The sequence below is a fragment of the Ranitomeya imitator genome, chromosome 1 (assembly GCF_032444005.1).
Source record: "Ranitomeya imitator isolate aRanImi1 chromosome 1, aRanImi1.pri, whole genome shotgun sequence".
NCBI lineage: Eukaryota > Metazoa > Chordata > Amphibia > Anura > Dendrobatidae > Ranitomeya > Ranitomeya imitator.
Window position 1 is genome coordinate 1195377339 of NC_091282.1, and position 17612 is coordinate 1195394950.

General features: G+C 54.5%; 1 protein-coding gene and 1 long non-coding RNA gene across 2 annotated transcripts in view; one reads left to right on the plus strand and one right to left on the minus strand.

The window, feature by feature from the left end:
• Nucleotides 1-11241, minus strand: part of RAB28 (RAB28, member RAS oncogene family) — a 159793-nt gene extending 148552 nt beyond the window's left edge. The window contains exon 1 of the mRNA XM_069744857.1: nt 10926-11241. Coding sequence (XP_069600958.1) covers nt 10926-11000 — 75 coding nt within the window. The 5' untranslated portion in view covers nt 11001-11241. The remainder of the gene's footprint in view (nt 1-10925) is intronic.
• A 2406-nt stretch (nt 11242-13647) lies between these two features.
• LOC138658363 (uncharacterized) overlaps nt 13648-17612 on the plus strand; it is a 65837-nt gene continuing 61872 nt past the window's right edge. Inside the window, exon 1 of the long non-coding RNA XR_011317470.1 lies at nt 13648-14441. This is a non-coding gene — a long non-coding RNA (uncharacterized lncRNA). The remainder of the gene's footprint in view (nt 14442-17612) is intronic.

The window sequence follows — 17612 nt, forward strand, 5'->3', positions numbered from 1 at the left end:
AACCTTATTGTGCAAATCATACTGATGGCATTGGTTACAGAACCATTGCTAAACTACTGAAGATTCTAGTGAGAACTGTAAAAGTCATAATCCAGTAGTGGACATTTCACCATAAACCGGCCACGACCAGGTGCTCCCCGAAAGATTTTAGACAGAGGATTGAAAAGAATTAATCGGAAAAGTTGTTCAAGAGCCAAGGACCACCTGTGGAGAGCTAAAGAAAGAAATAGAATCAGTAGGTATAATGGTTTCAAAGAAAACAATAAGTCATGCCCTCAACCAGCATCGGCCTGTATGCACGCTCACCACACAAGACTTCACTGCTAAACAAAAAGCATGTTCAAGCGCGTTTACAGTTTGCTCAACAACATTTAGACAAGCCTTTGAAATACTGGGAGATGAGACCAAAATTGAACTATTTGGATGCCATAATACACACCATGTTTGGAGGCCAAAAGGCACTGTAAGTCACCCCCAAAACACTACCAATAGTAAAGTTTGGAGGTGGGAACATCATGATGTGGGTCTGTTTTTCAGCATTCAGCACTGGCAAACTACATATGAATGAAGGAAGGATGAATGGACAAACGTACCCAGACATTCTAGATAAAAATCTGCTGCCATCTATCGGGATGATAAAGATGAATCGAGGGTGGACATTTCAGAAAGACAATGATCCCAATCACACAGTCAAGGAAACTCTCAATTGGATTCATAGAAAAAAAAATGTCACAGCAAATCACCAAACCTGAATCCAATATGAAATTTATGGAAGGAACCAAAGCTCTGAGTTCATAGAAGGAGCCCACTGGACCCTCAGGAATACAAGAGTGTTTGTATGGAAAGATGGGCCAAAATCACACCTGAGCAATGCCGGCAACTAGTTTCTCCATCTCTTAAAGCTGTCATCACCAACAAAGATTTTGTATCAAGTATTAAATTTCAGTACGCGTGTCATTTGCCATTATTAAAAAATCTACGGTTGATTTATTAGCCTGCGTGGATTGGATGGGTTGTTTTCGATATCTGGTGAGAATTTCATATCAATATCACCTGTAGAAATATATTTATTTAGAAAATTGGTGGCGTGTTCAATACTTATTTCACCTGCTAAACACCTGGGCATGGGAGTGAGAGATGCCCGGGTGAAACCAAAGTAAAAGACTAGATATCAGTGTTTATGATGTAGATTTTTTTATCCAAAACCGATCTGTCTTCTATTCTGGACTCCACATTTAACAAACAATCACAGGTTTATTCTTCTTATAGGAAATAAAAAGTAAAATGAAGGGCAGCATGGTGGCGCAGTGGTTAGCACAGCAGCCTTGCAGCGCTGGAGTCCTTGGTTCAAAGAGTTTGTATGTTCTCTCCGTGTTTGCGTGGGTTTCCTCCGGGCACTCCGGTTTCCTCCCACATTCCAAAGACATACTGACAGGGAATTTAGATTGTGAGCCCCAATGGGGACAGCGATGATAATGTGTGTAAAGCGCTGAGGAATATGTTAGCGCTATATAAAAATAAAGATTATTATTATTATTATTAAATCTAAAGATGCAAATTTATTTTTTTTTTACTTTTTTGTATCACCCACCAATTTATCCCCCTCCTTCCCTTTAAAAATAATGGGGAAAAAAAACAAGCATATTGTAAAGTGTCCATTAAAAAAAAAAACCAGATCAAAATATAAACAAACCTGTAAAATCTATAAATTTAGAAAGAAAAAAAAATGAAAGCCAGAATTGCATGTTGGGGTTTATTAAAGTAAGAAAATGTGTATCTGATATAATGCAATGTAAATGGCATTCTGTTGTTCTCCTTTTTTTATATTGTTAATAAAAATCTATTTAAATTAAGAAAAAAAGAAAGCCAGAATTGCTTTTTTTTTCCTCCACATTTTTTTTCTCCAAAATGCATTAAAAACGTAAATTGTAATACAAAATGGTTGCAATAAAAACTACAGCCGATCACCTCCCCAAAGAAAAATTTTTTTTTTTTTTTTTTTTTTTAACCCCTTACCGGCATCGGACGTACTATACCGTCCGATGCCGGCTCCCCTGCTTTGATGCAGGGCTCCGCGGTGAGCCCGCACCAAAGCCGGGACATGTCAGCTGTTTTGAACAGCTGACATGTGCCCGTAATAGGCGCGGGCAGAATCGCGATCTGCCCGCACCTATTAACTAGTTAAATGCCGCTGTCAAACGCAGACAGCGGCATTTAACTACCGCTTCCGGCCGGGCGGCCGGAAATGACGTCATCGCCGACCCCCGTCACATGTCCGGGGGTCGGCGATGCGTCTCCATTGTAGCCATAGAGGTCCTTGAGACCTCTATGGTTACTGATTGCCCGTCGCTGTGAGCGCCACCCTGTGGTCGGCGCTCACAGCACACGTGCAATTCTGCTACATAGCAGCGATCAGCAGATCGCTGCTATGTAGCAGAGCCGATCGGCTTGTGCCTGCTTCTAGCCTCTCATGGAGGCTATTGAAGCATGGCAAAAGTTAAAAAAAAAAAGTTTAAAAAAATGTGAAAAAAATAAAAAAAACATAAAAGTTTAAATCACCCCCCTTTCGCCCCAATCAAAATAAATCAATAAAAAAAATATCAAATCTACGCATATTTGGTATCGCCGCGCTCAGAATTGCCCGATCTATCAAATAAAAAAAAGTATTAACCTGATCGCTAAACAGCGTAGCGGGAAAAAAACTCGAAACGCCAGAATTACGTTTTTTTGGTCGCCGCGACATTGCATTAAAATGCAATAACGGGCGATCAAAAGAACGTATCTGCACCGAAATGCTATCATTAAAAACGTCATCTCGGCACGCAAAAAATAAGCCCTCAACCGACCCCAGATCACGAAAAATGGAGACGCTACGAGTATCGGAAAATGGCGCAATTTTTTTTTTTTTTTTTTTTTTAGCAAAGTTTGGAATTTTTTTTCACCACTTAGATAAAAAATAACCTAGTCATGTTAGGTGTCTATGAACTCGTAATGACCTGGAGAATCATAATGGCAGGTCATTTTTAGCATTTAGTGAACCTAGCAAAAAAGCCAAACAAAAAACCAATGTGGGATTGCACTTTTTTTGCAATTTCACCGCACTTGGAATTTTTTTCCCGTTTTCTAGTACACGACATGCTAAAACCAATGATGTCGTTCAAAAGTACAACTCGTCCCGCAAAAAATAAGCCCTCACATGGCCAAATTGATGGAAAAATTAAAAAGTTATGGCTCTGGGAAGGAGGGGAGCGAAAAACGAACACGGAAAAACGAAAAATCCCCTGGTCATGAAGGGGTTAAAGTCCCCATAGAGTTCCATTGAAAGAAAGAAAAAAAAAAAAAAAAAAAGGGAAGAAAAGAAAAGAAAAAGGACACTTTTTTCCTCCATGTCAGTAATCCTGACATGGAGAATCCTGCTGCTGGGTCATTTTTACAGCACAATGAGAGCAGACCAAAAAAAAAAAAAATTACTTTTTTTGGCCATTTCACTGCACTTGGAATTTTCTTCTCGTTTTTCAGTACATTGTAAGGTAAAAATAAATGGTGAAAATGAAAACTAGTTTAGCCTGCAAAAATAATCCCTTACACTGTGTCAAAGGAAAAGGAAAAAAAAACAAAAAAAAAAAAACGAGGGAACAGAAAAACAAAAAAACAAAACACTGAGGAAAACTGACCGCAGCGAGAAGGGGTTAAAGAAGGTTCAATTCATCGAGAGCGAGCAACATCCTAGAAAACTGAGCGAAGACGAAGATTAAAAGAAAGCGGCAGCACTTTCCATTCCACGGTGATCGGGCTTTACTTTCACAAGCTTGGACGACCGCTGGAACTTTGCACTTACGGTACTTTCCAAGAGTTTGCTAATTCCGCTGCTAACAGAAACCCGCACGCCGAGAGCACGAAAATTATTTTAATTTAACAAAGCAATAAATTGGTGTGAAATAAGACTCTTCAACCTCCGGACAGACGAGCTTTTCTTCTTTTACTTGTTTCGCGGGGGAGACTGCCAAGTTCTTCAAGGAGATTATCGTGGAAAATGGGGAAACTGTCATCGGCTTTTGTGAAGTCACTAGATCGGAACATGGGCTCACCACGTTGGCAGAGGAGAATGTACAGTTTTCTGGGTGTAAGGTCGAAGACTCGGAGCCAAAGATTTCCCTTTCTTCTTTCCCATGGCAGGACGCTGTACTGCATCTCTGCGACTTTCACCTCGGTCACGTCCAGCGTCCCAACAAAAATGTAACCAACACCCGGCAATAAAGGCACGCGTCCCCCCATACGGATCACACAGCTACACAGGTTATGATTACATTCTATTCTGCGCCCTGGAGGATGTCACATGGCGGGCCGCATGTACAGAGTGGCCACGGGCTATTCCCAAACCATCGAAAGACTGAATAGAGCAGACGGTGCAAAGATCAGTCCGCTCATTTCATGTCATGCAAAATTCAAGAACCACATGAAACATTTTCAAGAACTTCGCATATAAAAAGGAAAAAAAAAAAAAAAAAAAAGTACAATACTATACAGACACAAAAAAAAAAAAATATATCAAAGAAAAAGGGACCTAAAAAAAATAGCCAATGATGACATCTGAGATCGGGCGCGCAATCAGAGGGCAACAACGGCCAGAGGGCACGCGATCAGAGGGCAACAACGGCCAGAGGGCGCGCAATCAGAGGGCGACAACGGCCAGAGGGCGCGCGATCAGAGGGCGACAACGGCCAGAGGGCGCGCGATCAGAGGGCGACAACGGCCAGAGGGCGCGCGATCAGAGGGCGACAACGGCCAGAGGGCGCGCGATCAGAGGGCGACAACGGCCAGAGGGCGCGCGATCAGAGGGCGACAACGGCCAGAGGGCGCGCGATCAGAGGGCGACAACGGCCAGAGGGCGCGCGATCAGAGGGCGACAACGGCCAGAGGGCGCGCGATCAGAGGGCGACAACGGCCAGAGGGCGCGCGATCAGAGGGCGACAACGGCCAGAGGGCGCGCGATCAGAGGGCGACAACGGCCAGAGGGCGCGCGATCAGAGGGCGACAACGGCCAGAGGGCGCGCGATCAGAGGGCGACAACGGCCAGAGGGCGCGCGATCAGAGGGCGACAACGGCCAGAGGGCGCGCGATCAGAGGGCGACAACGGCCAGAGGGCGCGCGATCAGAGGGCGACAACGGCCAGAGGGCGCGCGATCAGAGGGCGACAACGGCCAGAGGGCGCGCGATCAGAGGGCGACAACGGCCAGAGGGCGCGCGATCAGAGGGCGACAACGGCCAGAGGGCGCGCGATCAGAGGGCGACAACGGCCAGAGGGCGCGCGATCAGAGGGCGACAACGGCCAGAGGGCGCGCGATCAGAGGGCGACAACGGCCAGAGGGCGCGCGATCAGAGGGCGACAACGGCCAGAGGGCGCGCGATCAGAGGGCGACAACGGCCAGAGGGCGCGCGATCAGAGGGCGACAACGGCCAGAGGGCGCGCGATCAGAGGGCGACAACGGCCAGAGGGCGCGCGATCAGAGGGCGACAACGGCCAGAGGGCGCGCGATCAGAGGGCGACAACGGCCAGAGGGCGCGCGATCAGAGGGCGACAACGGCCAGAGGGCGCGCGATCAGAGGGCGACAACGGCCAGAGGGCGCGCGATCAGAGGGCGACAACGGCCAGAGGGCGCGCGATCAGAGGGCGACAACGGCCAGAGGGCGCGCGATCAGAGGGCGACAACGGCCAGAGGGCGCGCGATCAGAGGGCGACAACGGCCAGAGGGCGCGCGATCAGAGGGCGACAACGGCCAGAGGGCGCGCGATCAGAGGGCGACAACGGCCAGAGGGCGCGCGATCAGAGGGCGACAACGGCCAGAGGGCGCGCGATCAGAGGGCGACAACGGCCAGAGGGCGCGCGATCAGAGGGCGACAACGGCCAGAGGGCGCGCGATCAGAGGGCGACAACGGCCAGAGGGCGCGCGATCAGAGGGCGACAACGGCCAGAGGGCGCGCGATCAGAGGGCGACAACGGCCAGAGGGCGCGCGATCAGAGGGCGACAACGGCCAGAGGGCGCGCGATCAGAGGGCGACAACGGCCAGAGGGCGCGCGATCAGAGGGCGACAACGGCCAGAGGGCGCGCGATCAGAGGGCGACAACGGCCAGAGGGCGCGCGATCAGAGGGCGACAACGGCCAGAGGGCGCGCGATCAGAGGGCGACAACGGCCAGAGGGCGCGCGATCAGAGGGCGACAACGGCCAGAGGGCGACAACGGCCAGAGGGCGCGCGATCAGAGGGCGACAACGGCCAGAGGGCGCGCGATCAGAGGGCGACAACGGCCAGAGGGCGCGCGATCAGAGGGCGACAACGGCCAGAGGGCGCGCGATCAGAGGGCGACAACGGCCAGAGGGCGCGCGATCAGAGGGCGACAACGGCCAGAGGGCGCGCGATCAGAGGGCGACAACGGCCAGAGGGCGCGCGATCAGAGGGCGACAACGGCCAGAGGGCGCGCGATCAGAGGGCGACAACGGCCAGAGGGCGCGCGATCAGAGGGCGACAACGGCCAGAGGGCGCGCGATCAGAGGGCGACAACGGCCAGAGGGCGCGCGATCAGAGGGCGACAACGGCCAGAGGGCGCGCGATCAGAGGGCGACAACGGCCAGAGGGCGCGCGATCAGAGGGCGACAACGGCCAGAGGGCGCGCGATCAGAGGGCGACAACGGCCAGAGGGCGCGAACAATGTTTCTTAGATGTGATGTTGAAAAACAAAAATTTACCTCCATCTTCTCCAATCTTTCCATCCGTGAGTGACTGCACTCATGTCATGTGAGTGAGGTCTGATTTTTTTTTTTTTTTAACCAAGAAAATACAGCTGTACTCCGAAGTGCTAGAATACGCAAACAATGAAAATATTATATTGGAACTGCAGTACTGCTATAGAAAATATGTTTAAAAATTAAGGTACTTGGCACATAAATTGGCCAAGACACGAGAACCCAACGGCCAGAGACAAGGGGCAAGCCTGTGATAGAGCTCGGGCTCTCAGCTGAGCACGGTTAGCCACTCCTATCCAATATATAACCTGGGTCATGACTGACATACACCGTCAGAGATAGCTTATGCTGCATGGCTGGGAGGTTAGGAGTTGGTGGTTATACAGTACAGACCAAAAGTTTGGACACACCTTCTCATTTAAAGATTTTTCTGTATTTTCATGACTATGAAGATTGTAAATTCACACTGAAGGCATGAAAACTATGAATTAACCATGTGGAATTATATATTTAACAAAAAAGTGTGAAACAACTGAAAATATGTCTTATATTCTAGGTTCTTCAAAGTAGCCACCTTTTGCTTTGATGACTGCTTTGCACACTCTTGGCATTCTCTTGATGAGCTTCAAGAGGTAGTCACCGGGAATGGTCTTCCAACAATCTTGAAGGAGTTCCCAGAGATGCTTAGTACTTGTTGGCCCTTTTGCCTTCACTCTGCGGTCCAGCTCACCCCAAACCATCTCGATTGGGTTCAGGTCTGGTGACTGTGGAGGCCAGGTCATCTGGCGTAGCACCCCATCAGTCTCCTTCTTGGTCAAATAGCCCCATTACACAGCCTGGAGGTGTTTGGGGTCATTGTCCTGTTGAAAAATAAATGATGGTCCAAATAAACGCAAACCGGATGGAATAGCAAGCCACTGCAGGATGTTGTGATAGCCATGCTGGTTCAGTATGAGTTAACGTAAAAGGGCCAACAAGTGCTAAGCATCTCTGGGAACTCCTTCAAGATTGTTGAAAGACCATTCCCGGTGACAACTTCTTGAAGCTCATCAAGAGAATGCCAAGAGTGTGCAAAGCAGTCATCAAAGCAAAAGGTGGCTACTTTGAAGAACCTAGAATATAAGGCTGGGTTCACATTGCATTAATAGCAGCCCGTTAAACACATACGTTATCGGGCTGCTGTTAACGCAAGTGCCGTTATGGCAGCATGCTAGCGCAGATAGAGCATCTGCTAGCTCTATCTGCACTAGCGGTGACGGACCCGGAAACGCTGCAGCCTGCATCTCGGGGTCCATCACTCAATGACGGCACATGGCTAGCGCACGCCCATTGTGGGCGTGCGCTAGCGATGCGTCCGACATTGCATTCAATGGCAGCGTTAATGGACTATGTTACACCGCGGTGTAACGTAGTCCGTCTAACGGAAGCCCATAACGCAATGTGAACCTAACCTAAGACATAACAAAAAAGTGTGAAACAACTGAAATTAAGTATATAATTCCACATGTGTTAATTCATAGTTTTGATGCCTTCAGTGTGAATGTACAATTTTCATAGTCATGAAAATACAGAAAAACCTTTAAAAGAGATGATGTGTCCAAACTTTAGGTCTGTACTGTATGAGAAAACGTTTGGTGGATTTATCTGTGACTGTTGCTTGGTTTAGTGAGTGTGATAATTCCCTTTCTTTTCCTACTTTGGTTTTACCCCATCCTCCACTCCCCGATGCATTCCTCTGTTATATGCGAGTGAATATTTTTATGCCTGGTATTTTCCGTTTCCCTTGTTCGTCTGGTTGATGTACTATGGTGCACTACTACTCTCCTCTTCCCTGGGTGGGGGAAGGGTACAGACGGAGGGCAGAGTCAGGAGATAAGGCAACGTACGTGGCCCCGGCATCTTCACCTTCAGAAGAAACACAGGAAATAGGGCAAGCTAGGGCGCCCCCCTAGTGTTAGGGACAGGGAAGGAGCACCCCGTCACCCGACAATGGAGTTGTGACACAAATACTGATTTTTCAGCAACGGAGCAACGGACTGGCCATGTAAAGGTATTGCTGGACTTGTCTTTGAAATGGCTACATGCACATATTAATAGTTTGGGGTGTGCAATCCTGTAGACCCTATGCCCCTTAAATGAATCTATCCTCCTTCAATACTCAGGAAGCACCATTGTGCTGACACCAGGTCGGTGAAAGCTTTGTCATTAGAAGCCGTCATCTAACCTCACTTTCATATTAATATATTATGTGTAGAGAACGAGTTTCCCATCAAATATTAATATCCCAGACGAGCGGTCATTGGCGGCTCCAGTGCTCACACCAAAAGCAGGAAAGGACAACTCCTTTAAAAGGAACTTTCTCTGTTCCCGAAGATGAACAGGTTTTTATCTGATGTGTTTGTATAGAGAGAGACCAAGTAGTCAAGAGGAGTGGGGCATGGAGAAGGTCACTGGGCACATATGTCCAAATCTGGCCCGCAGGGTGAGGATATTTGGCCCACGACGCCGGGCGCATCCCACGCCCCCCATCACACTATCAATTAGATAGGTATCCTAGATGCAGATGCAGTGTGAAGCAACGATGGAATTAGGAGGGTCAGCTGACGCCCCGTCTCCCATCAATCCCCCTCTGCGTCTGACGTCCCAGAGTATCCGCTGCATCGAGATGTGCAGAAGATCTGAAGACACCATGAAGAGATCAATGTAGCAGGGGAACAGGCAGAGGGGAGTATTTATTTTTTTTAATGTGGGGCCACTACACCGTATGGGGCACTACGCGGGGCCACTACACCGTATGGGGCACTACACCGTATGGGGCACTACGCGGGGCCACTACACCGTATGGGGCACTACGCGGGGCCACTACACCGTATGGGGCACTACGCGGGGCCACTACACCGTATGGGGCACTACGCGGGGCCACTACACCGTATGGGGCACTACGCGGGGCCACTACACCGTATGGGGCACTACGCGGGGCCACTACACCGTATGGGGCACTACGCGGGGCCACTACACTGTATGGAGAACTATGTGGGGCCATTATACTCTATAAAAGGACTATGTGGGGCCATTATTCTGTATGGAGCACTACAAGGGGTCATTATACTGTATGGAGCACTAGGTGGGGCCATTACACTGTACTGTGAAGGGGAAGTTGAATTTCTTTTATGATTTTTATGGTTCTGAGCCCTTTAGGAATAATTTTCTTTGGCGAAAAGGACAATATATAGCAAAGATAGCAAAGGACATCATGAAGGGGGCGGCACAGGACAATGCAGAGTTGGAGGGGGCGGCGCAGGATGACACAGAGGGGAGAGGGGCGACACAGGACGACATGGAGGGGGCGGCACAGGACGACACGGAGGGGGGAGGGGGCGGTGGAAGACAAACGCGAAGTTGGTGGGGACGGCGCAGGACGACGCGGAGCTGGAGGGGACGGCGCGGAGCTGGAGGGGACGGCGCGGAGCTGGAGGGGACGGCGCGGAGCTGGAGGGGACGGCGCGGAGCTGGAGGGGACGGCGCGGAGCTGGAGGGGACGGCGCGGAGCTGGAGGGGACGGCGCGGAGCTGGAGGGGACGGCGCAGGACGACGCGGAGCTGGAGGGGACGGCGCAGAGCTGGAGGGGACGGCGCGGAGCTGGAGGGGACGGCGCGGAGCTGGAGGGGACGGCGCGGAGCTGGAGGGGACGGCGCGGAGCTGGAGGGGACGGCGCGGAGCTGGAGGGGACGGCGCAGGACGACGCGGAGCTGGAGGGGACGGCGCGGAGCTGGAGGGGACGGCGCGGAGCTGGAGGGGACGGAGCTGGAGGGGACGACGCGAAGCTGGAGGGGACGACGCGAAGCTGGAGGGGACGGCGCGGAGCTGGAGGGGACGGCGCAGAGCTGGAGGGGACGGCGCAGGACGGCGCGGAGCTGGAGGGGACGGCGCGGAGCTGGAGGGGACGACGCGAAGCTGGAGGGGACGGCGCAGAGCTGGAGGGGACGGCGCAGGACGGCGCGGAGCTGGAGGGGACGGCGCGGAGCTGGAGGGGACGGTGCAGGACGAGCGGAGGGAGAGGATGATGCAGGGGGGGCACAGATGGCGCAACACACTTTGCAGGGTATGTCAGGGGCCGGCACAGGACACGGCTGCTCTATACTGCAGGATCCCGGCTGCTGTGGACACATCACACAGATACCGACCTTCCCACACGCTCCATCCCCTATAATGACGATCTTCAGCTGCCGGTCCTGGCTCTCCTCCTCGGAGTCAGACATGTCGCTCTCCCGGACGCTGCAGGATTATGGCCCCGGATTTACAACAGCGCTAAGCAACCGGACGCCATGATCACCGGAGGCTGTCACTGGCTGCAGCGCCGGCGCAGACCATGTCCACTGTCGGGGGGGGAGACAGAGGTCCAGGAGAGAGGCCGAGTCTCCGCTCTGAGTCATCTACACCTAAACGTTAGGTCACACGTCAGTTTATACCGATTTATACAGTTCAGTCGCTGTATTATGCAGGAAATTAGTAAACACCCCCTACGTGATAGACTAAGTGGTTCCGTCCTGCCAGTGACGCCGCCTGGTTACTAAGGTGAATGAGGCAGGAGAGACTACAGAGACAGCGGTGACAGAGAGCGGGCAGCCCGGGGACGGGGGAGCCGGCACCGGAGAGGGGGGGAGCCGGCACCGGAGAGGAGGGAGCCCGGGGACAGGGGGAGCCGGCACCGGAGAAGGGGGGGATAGGGGGAGCCGTCACAAGAGAGGGGGGGGATAGGGGGAGCCGGCACCGGAGAGGGGGGGATAGGGGGAGCCGGCACCGGAGAGGGGGGGATAGGGGGAGTCGGCACCGGACAGGGGGGGGATAGGGGGAGCCGGCACCAGAAGGGGGGGGGGGGGTCGGGGATGGGGGAGCCGGCACCAGAGAGAGGGGAGCCCGGGAATAGGGGGAGCCGACACCAGAGAGGGGGGGGGCGGGGATAGGGAGAGCTGGCACCAGAGGGGGGGGGGCCCGAGGATAGGGAGAGCCGACATCAGAGAGGGGGGCCGGGGATAGGGAGAGCAGGCACCAGAGGGGGGGGCCCAGGGATAGGGAGAGCCGGCACCAGAGGGGGGGGCCGGGGATAGGGAGAGCCGGCACCAGAGGGGGGGGCCGGGGATAGGGAGAGCCGGCACCAGAGAGGGGAGGCCCGGGGATAGGGAGAGCTGGTATCAGAGGGGGGGGCCGGGGATAGGGAGAGCAGGCACCAGAGGGGGGGGCCCAGGGATAGGGAGAGCCGGCACCAGAGGGGGGGGCCGGGGATAGGGAGAGCCGGCACCAGAGAGGGGAGGCCCGGGGATAGGGAGAGCTGGTATCAGAGGGGGGGGCCGGGGATAGGGAGAGCTGGTATCAGAGGGGAGGCCCGGGGATAGGGAGAGCTGGTATCAGAGGGGGGGACCGGGGATAGGGAGAGCAGGCACCAGAGGGGGGGGCCCAGGGATAGGGAGAGCCGGCACCAGAGGGGGGGGCCGGGGATAGGGAGAGCTGGCACCAGAGAGGGGGGGGGCCCGAGGATAGGGGGAGCTGGTATCAGAGAGGGGGGGCCCGGGGATAGGGAGAGCAGGCACCAGAGGGGGGGGCCCAGGGATAGGGAGAGCCGGCACCAGAGGGGGGGGCCGGGGATAGGGAGAGCCGGCACCAGAGAGGGGGGGCCCGGGGATAGGGTGAGCTGGCACCAGAGAGGGGGTAACCTGGGGACAGTGGGTGCCGGCACCAGAGAGGGGGAAACCTGGGGACAGGGGGAGCCGGCACCAGAGAGGGGGTAACCTGGGGACAGTGGGTGCCGCACCAGAGAGGGGGGAGCCTGGGGATAGGGGGAGTCGGCACCAGAGAGGGGGTAGCCCGGGAATAGGGGGAGCCGGCACCACAGAGGGGGGAGCCTGGGGATAGGGGGAACCGACACCAGAGGGGGGGGTGGGGATAGGGAGAGGTGGCACCAGAGAGGGGGGGCCCGAGGATAGGGGGAACCGACACCAGAGAGGGGGTAGCCCGGGAATAGGCGGAGCCGGCACCGCAGAGGGGGGAGCCGACACCAGAGAGGGGGGGGCCAGGGATAGGGGGAGCCGGCACCAGAGAGGGGGGGGCCGGGGATAGGGGGAGCCGGCACCAGAAAGGCGGTACCCTGGGGACAGGGGGAGCCCGGGGATAGGAGGAGCCGGCACCAGAGAGGAGGTAGCTTGGGGATAGGGGGAGCTGGCACCAGAGAGGGGGGAGCCTGGGGATGGGGACCCGGCAGCAGTGAGGGGGTAACCTGGGAAAAGGGGGAGTTGGCACCAGAGAGGGAGTAGCCCGGGGATAGGGGGAGCTGGCACCAGAGAGGGTAACCCGGGGATAGGGGGAGTTGGCACCAGAGAGGGAGTAGCCCGGGGATAGGGGGAGCTGGCGCCAGAGAGGGGGTAACCTGGGGACAGTGGGAGCCGGCACCAGAGAGGGGGAAACCTGGGAACAGGGGGAGCCGGCACTAGAGAGGGGGGAGCGCGGGGATAGGGGGAGCCGATACCAGTGAGGGGGTAACCTGGGGAAAGGGGGATTTGGCACCAGAGAGGGAGTAGCCCGGGGATAGGGGGAGCTGGCGCCAGAGAGGGGGTAACCTGGGAACAGTGGGAGCCGGCACCAGAGAGGGGGTAGCCCTGGGATAGGGGGAGCCGACACCAGAGAGGGGGTAGCCCGGGGACAGTGGGAGCCGACACCAGAGAGGTGGGAGCCCGTGGATAGGGGGAGCCGGCACCAGAGAGGGGGGGAGTGGGGATAGGGGGTGCCGGCACCAGAGAGGGGGTAGCCTGGGGATAAGGGGAGCCGGTGCAGCGCCCCAGGGTCCTGGTTGTTGCAGTAATATTCTCCTCTAGGGGGAGTGATGTTACGTTTGAAGGCAATAAAGGAGATCACTTTACCAGGTATCACAAACCATACAACACACTTCACACTCCAGTCCACCAGGGGGAGCTATGCTCCTATTAGGGCACTCTTCACAATTACGTAAAACTGGTGGTCTGGATAGGAAGTTAGTCAGAAGCTGACTGGGCTTCACTAAGTCAGTTCCTGTTAGGCAGACAGAAAGGAGTGCGGAACATCCAGCAGTTGCCGACAGAGTGGTCCCTGACGGGTGGGATCCTGTCAGAGGCCTAGACAGAAGGCCACGGAGCTGCGCTTGCCCGACGTGCGGCAGCATCCTAAGAAAGAGACACGAACAGCGAATTGTAGAGGGTGAGAAATGAAGTCTTAGCAAAAGGAGCGGAAACCAGAAGGAGTTCTGCCCTATACAGGCTGCCTCCTTCGGAGGGAACACCGAGGGAGCAACTGTCTCTATGCCTTGCTCCAGAGACCGGCAGGACAGCTAATTCCACGTTACGCGCCCGACCTATACCCTGGAGGCACGGTGGCAACTTGTGGCTGGGGCGTGCTAGAGTACCTGTAAAAAGCCTCAGGCCATCAGTCATACGGGTTTGTTCCTATCCATCTGGGGGACAGAGAGAAAGACTTAACATCTAGAACATCTACAACAGTTGTGAGGACCTTATGAGAAGCTTAGCAGTAAGGGACTACAACACCCAGGCGCTAGAGGAAGGCTACTGATTTCCACCTGGATAAGGGGACTCTGGATTTGCCTTCAGACCGGCTGGATTCTGCCTGCCCTGTGATCTGGTGCTCTGGACTGTGGATGCTGAAGCCTTCAGTAAAAGGTAAAGAGACTGCAACCTTGTGTCCTCGTTCTTCACTGCGCCATCTACACACTAGGAAGCCCTGGGGATATACTTCACCTGTGGGATGGTATACCATCTAGCTGCCATAACATCACCCCAGCGGACCCCTAAGCAGCATTGGTCACCCTTACCGAATACCACAGGTGGCGTTACGAACATTTCCCTTTTACAACGGACCTCCCGAAGGCCACGGACTGGGTCAGCCACCGTGACATCCCCCTTGAGAACCGAAGGACCCGGTACCGAGTACCCCTAGCCCTTGGGGGTGATCTACCGGCACCAGAGAGGTGGGAGCCTGGGGATAGGGAGAGCTGGCACCAGAGAAGGGGTAACCTGGGGACGGGGTGCCGGCACCAGAGAGGGGGCAGCCTAGAAACAAGGGGAGCCAGCACTAGAGAGGGGGGAGCGTGGGGATAGGGGGTGCCGACACCAGAGAGGGGGCAGCCACAGTGCCAGCACCAGAGAGGGGCTAACCCAGGGACAGGGGAAGTCGGCACCAGAGAGGGGGTAACCCGGGGACAGGGGGAGCCGGCGCCAAAGGGGGTAACCCGGGGATACAGGTGTCAACACCAGAGAGGGGGGAGCCGGCGCCAAAGAGGGATCAGCCTGGAGACGGCATCAGAGTGGGGGCAGCCCGAGGACAGGAGTCGTCGGCTCAATAGAGGGGGCAATCCAAGGACAGGGGGAGCAAGCATCAGAGTGGGCAGGACAGGGTGATGGCAACAAAGAGTGGACAGCCCGGGGACAGAGGGAGACAGCACCAGAGAGGGGCAGGAGGAGCAAGCACCAGTGAGGGGGGCTTCCTGGGGACAGTGCTAGCCAGCATAAGAGAGGAGCAACTCAGGGACGGGGGAGCCAGCACCAGAGAGGGGGCAGCCCGGGGACAGGGGAAGCCGGCACCAGTGAGAGGCAGCCCGGGGACAGGAAGCCAGCACCATGGAAGAGCAGCCCGGGGACAGAGGGGAACCAGCATCAGAGAGGGGCAGCCCGAGGACAGGAGGAGCTGGCACCAGAGAAGTGGGAGTCGGCACCAGAGAGGGGGTGGACAGGGGGAGCCGGCATCAGAGAAGGGGCAGCCCGGGGACAGGGGGAACCAGCATAAGAGGGGGCAAACCGGGGACAGGGGGAGCTGGCACCAGAGAGGGGCAACCAAGGGACAGGAAGAGCTGGCATCAGAGAGGAGGCAATCTGAGGACTGAGGGGGCAGCCCAGAGACAGGTGAAGCTGGCATCAGAGGGGGCAGCCCTGGGACAGAGGGAGCCGGCATCAGAGAGGAGGCAGCCCTGGGACATTAGGGCCCGGCACCAGAGAGAGGGCAACCAGCATAGGGGGCAGGCTGGGGACAGGATGCAGGCATCAGAGAGGGGGTAACCCGGGGATAGGAGGAGCCGGCACCAGAGAGGGGGGAACCCAGAGACAGGGGCAGCCTGGGGACAGAGATGCCAACACCAGAGAGGGGGTAACTCGGGGATAGGGGGAGCTGGCACCAGAGAGGGGCAACCCGGGGACAGGGGGAGCTGGTATCAGAGAGGGAGTAGCCTGGAGATAGGGTGCCGGCACCAGAGAGGGGGCAACCTGAAGACAAGGGTAGCAGGCACTAAAGAGTTAACAGCCCAGAGACAGAGGGAGACTGTACCAGAGAGGGGGCAGCCTGGGGACAGGAGGAGCAAGCACTAGTGAGGGGGCAGCCTGGGGACAGTGGGAGCCACCATAAGAGAAGAGCAACTCAGGGACAGGAGGGGCCGGCACCCGAGAGGGGGCAGCCTGTGGATAGTGTAAAAAAAATGATGCCATACAATAGCTAAGTATGTGGGATTCATTAGCAGAAGCACCAGCTATCTGGGCAGTAGTACTTCCAAAACATGGAATATAACATTATAGAATGTTAGAGTTGGAAGGGACCTCAAGGGTCATAGTGTCCAACCCCCTGCTCAATGCAGGATTCACTAAACCATCTCAGACCGATGTCTGTCCAGTCTTGATTTGAAGACTTCCATTGAAGGAGAACTCACCACCTATCGTGGCAGCCTGTCCCACTCATTGATCACCCTCACTGTCAAAAAGTTTTTTCTAATATCTAATCTGTATCTTCTCCCTTTCAGTTTCATCCCATTGCTTCTCGTGTTTCCATGTGCAAATGAGAATAAGGATGATCCTTCTACACTGTGACAGCCCTTCAGATATTTGTAGACAGCTATTAAAGGGAACCTGTCACCTGAATTTGGCGGGACCGGTTTTCGGTCATATGGGCGGAGTTTTCAGGTGTTTGATTCACCCTTTCCTTACCCGCTGGCTGCATGCTGGCCGCAATATTGGATTGAAGTTCATTCTCTGTCCTCCGTAGTACACGCCTGTAGCTCTATAGCATGCAAACATGGAATATATGAAATCTGAATTCCATTACTGCATTAGAAAATATGAAAACTTGAGAATACTTAGTTCATAAATTGGCAATTCATGTGTACCCAGCAGCCATGATAAGGCGATTCTCGTTGTTGGGAACCTTCCTAATGTGAATCGTGTCTTAGACTGAAGTCTAATCTACATTTAGATTAGACGAAATAAAACACAAAAATTGAGCTTAGCTTGAGTTGGTACACATTATATTAGACGATGGGATGGGTGGGGTTATACACAGAAAGCTGCCAATCACTGGTGTGGGCTGGGTTATACTCAGAAAGCTGCCAATCACTGCTGTGGGCGGGGTTATACAGAGCTCAGTATCCAGAGCACTGGAAGATCTGCAGCAGAGAAAACAGATTTTATCAAAACTGCAGCAAGCAGCCCATTAAGTGATATCTTGGAGGGATCAAGGTCTCTGTCCCTACATCATGCTGTTCTCAGATGGGTTAGTAAAAACCCAGTGACAGGTTCCCTTTAACCCCTTCCCGACCCATGACGCCACGTAGGCGTCATGAAAGTCGGTGCCAATCCAATCCGACCCATGACGCCTATGTGGCGTCATGGAAAGATCGCGTCCCTGCAGGCCGGGTGAAAGGGTTAACTCCCATTTCACCCGATCTGCAGGGACAGGGGGAGTGGTAGTTTAGCCTAGGGGGGGTGGCTTCACCCCCTCGTGGCTACGATCGCTCTGATTGGCTGTTGAAAGTGAAACTGCCAATCAGAGCGATTTGTAATATTTCACCCATT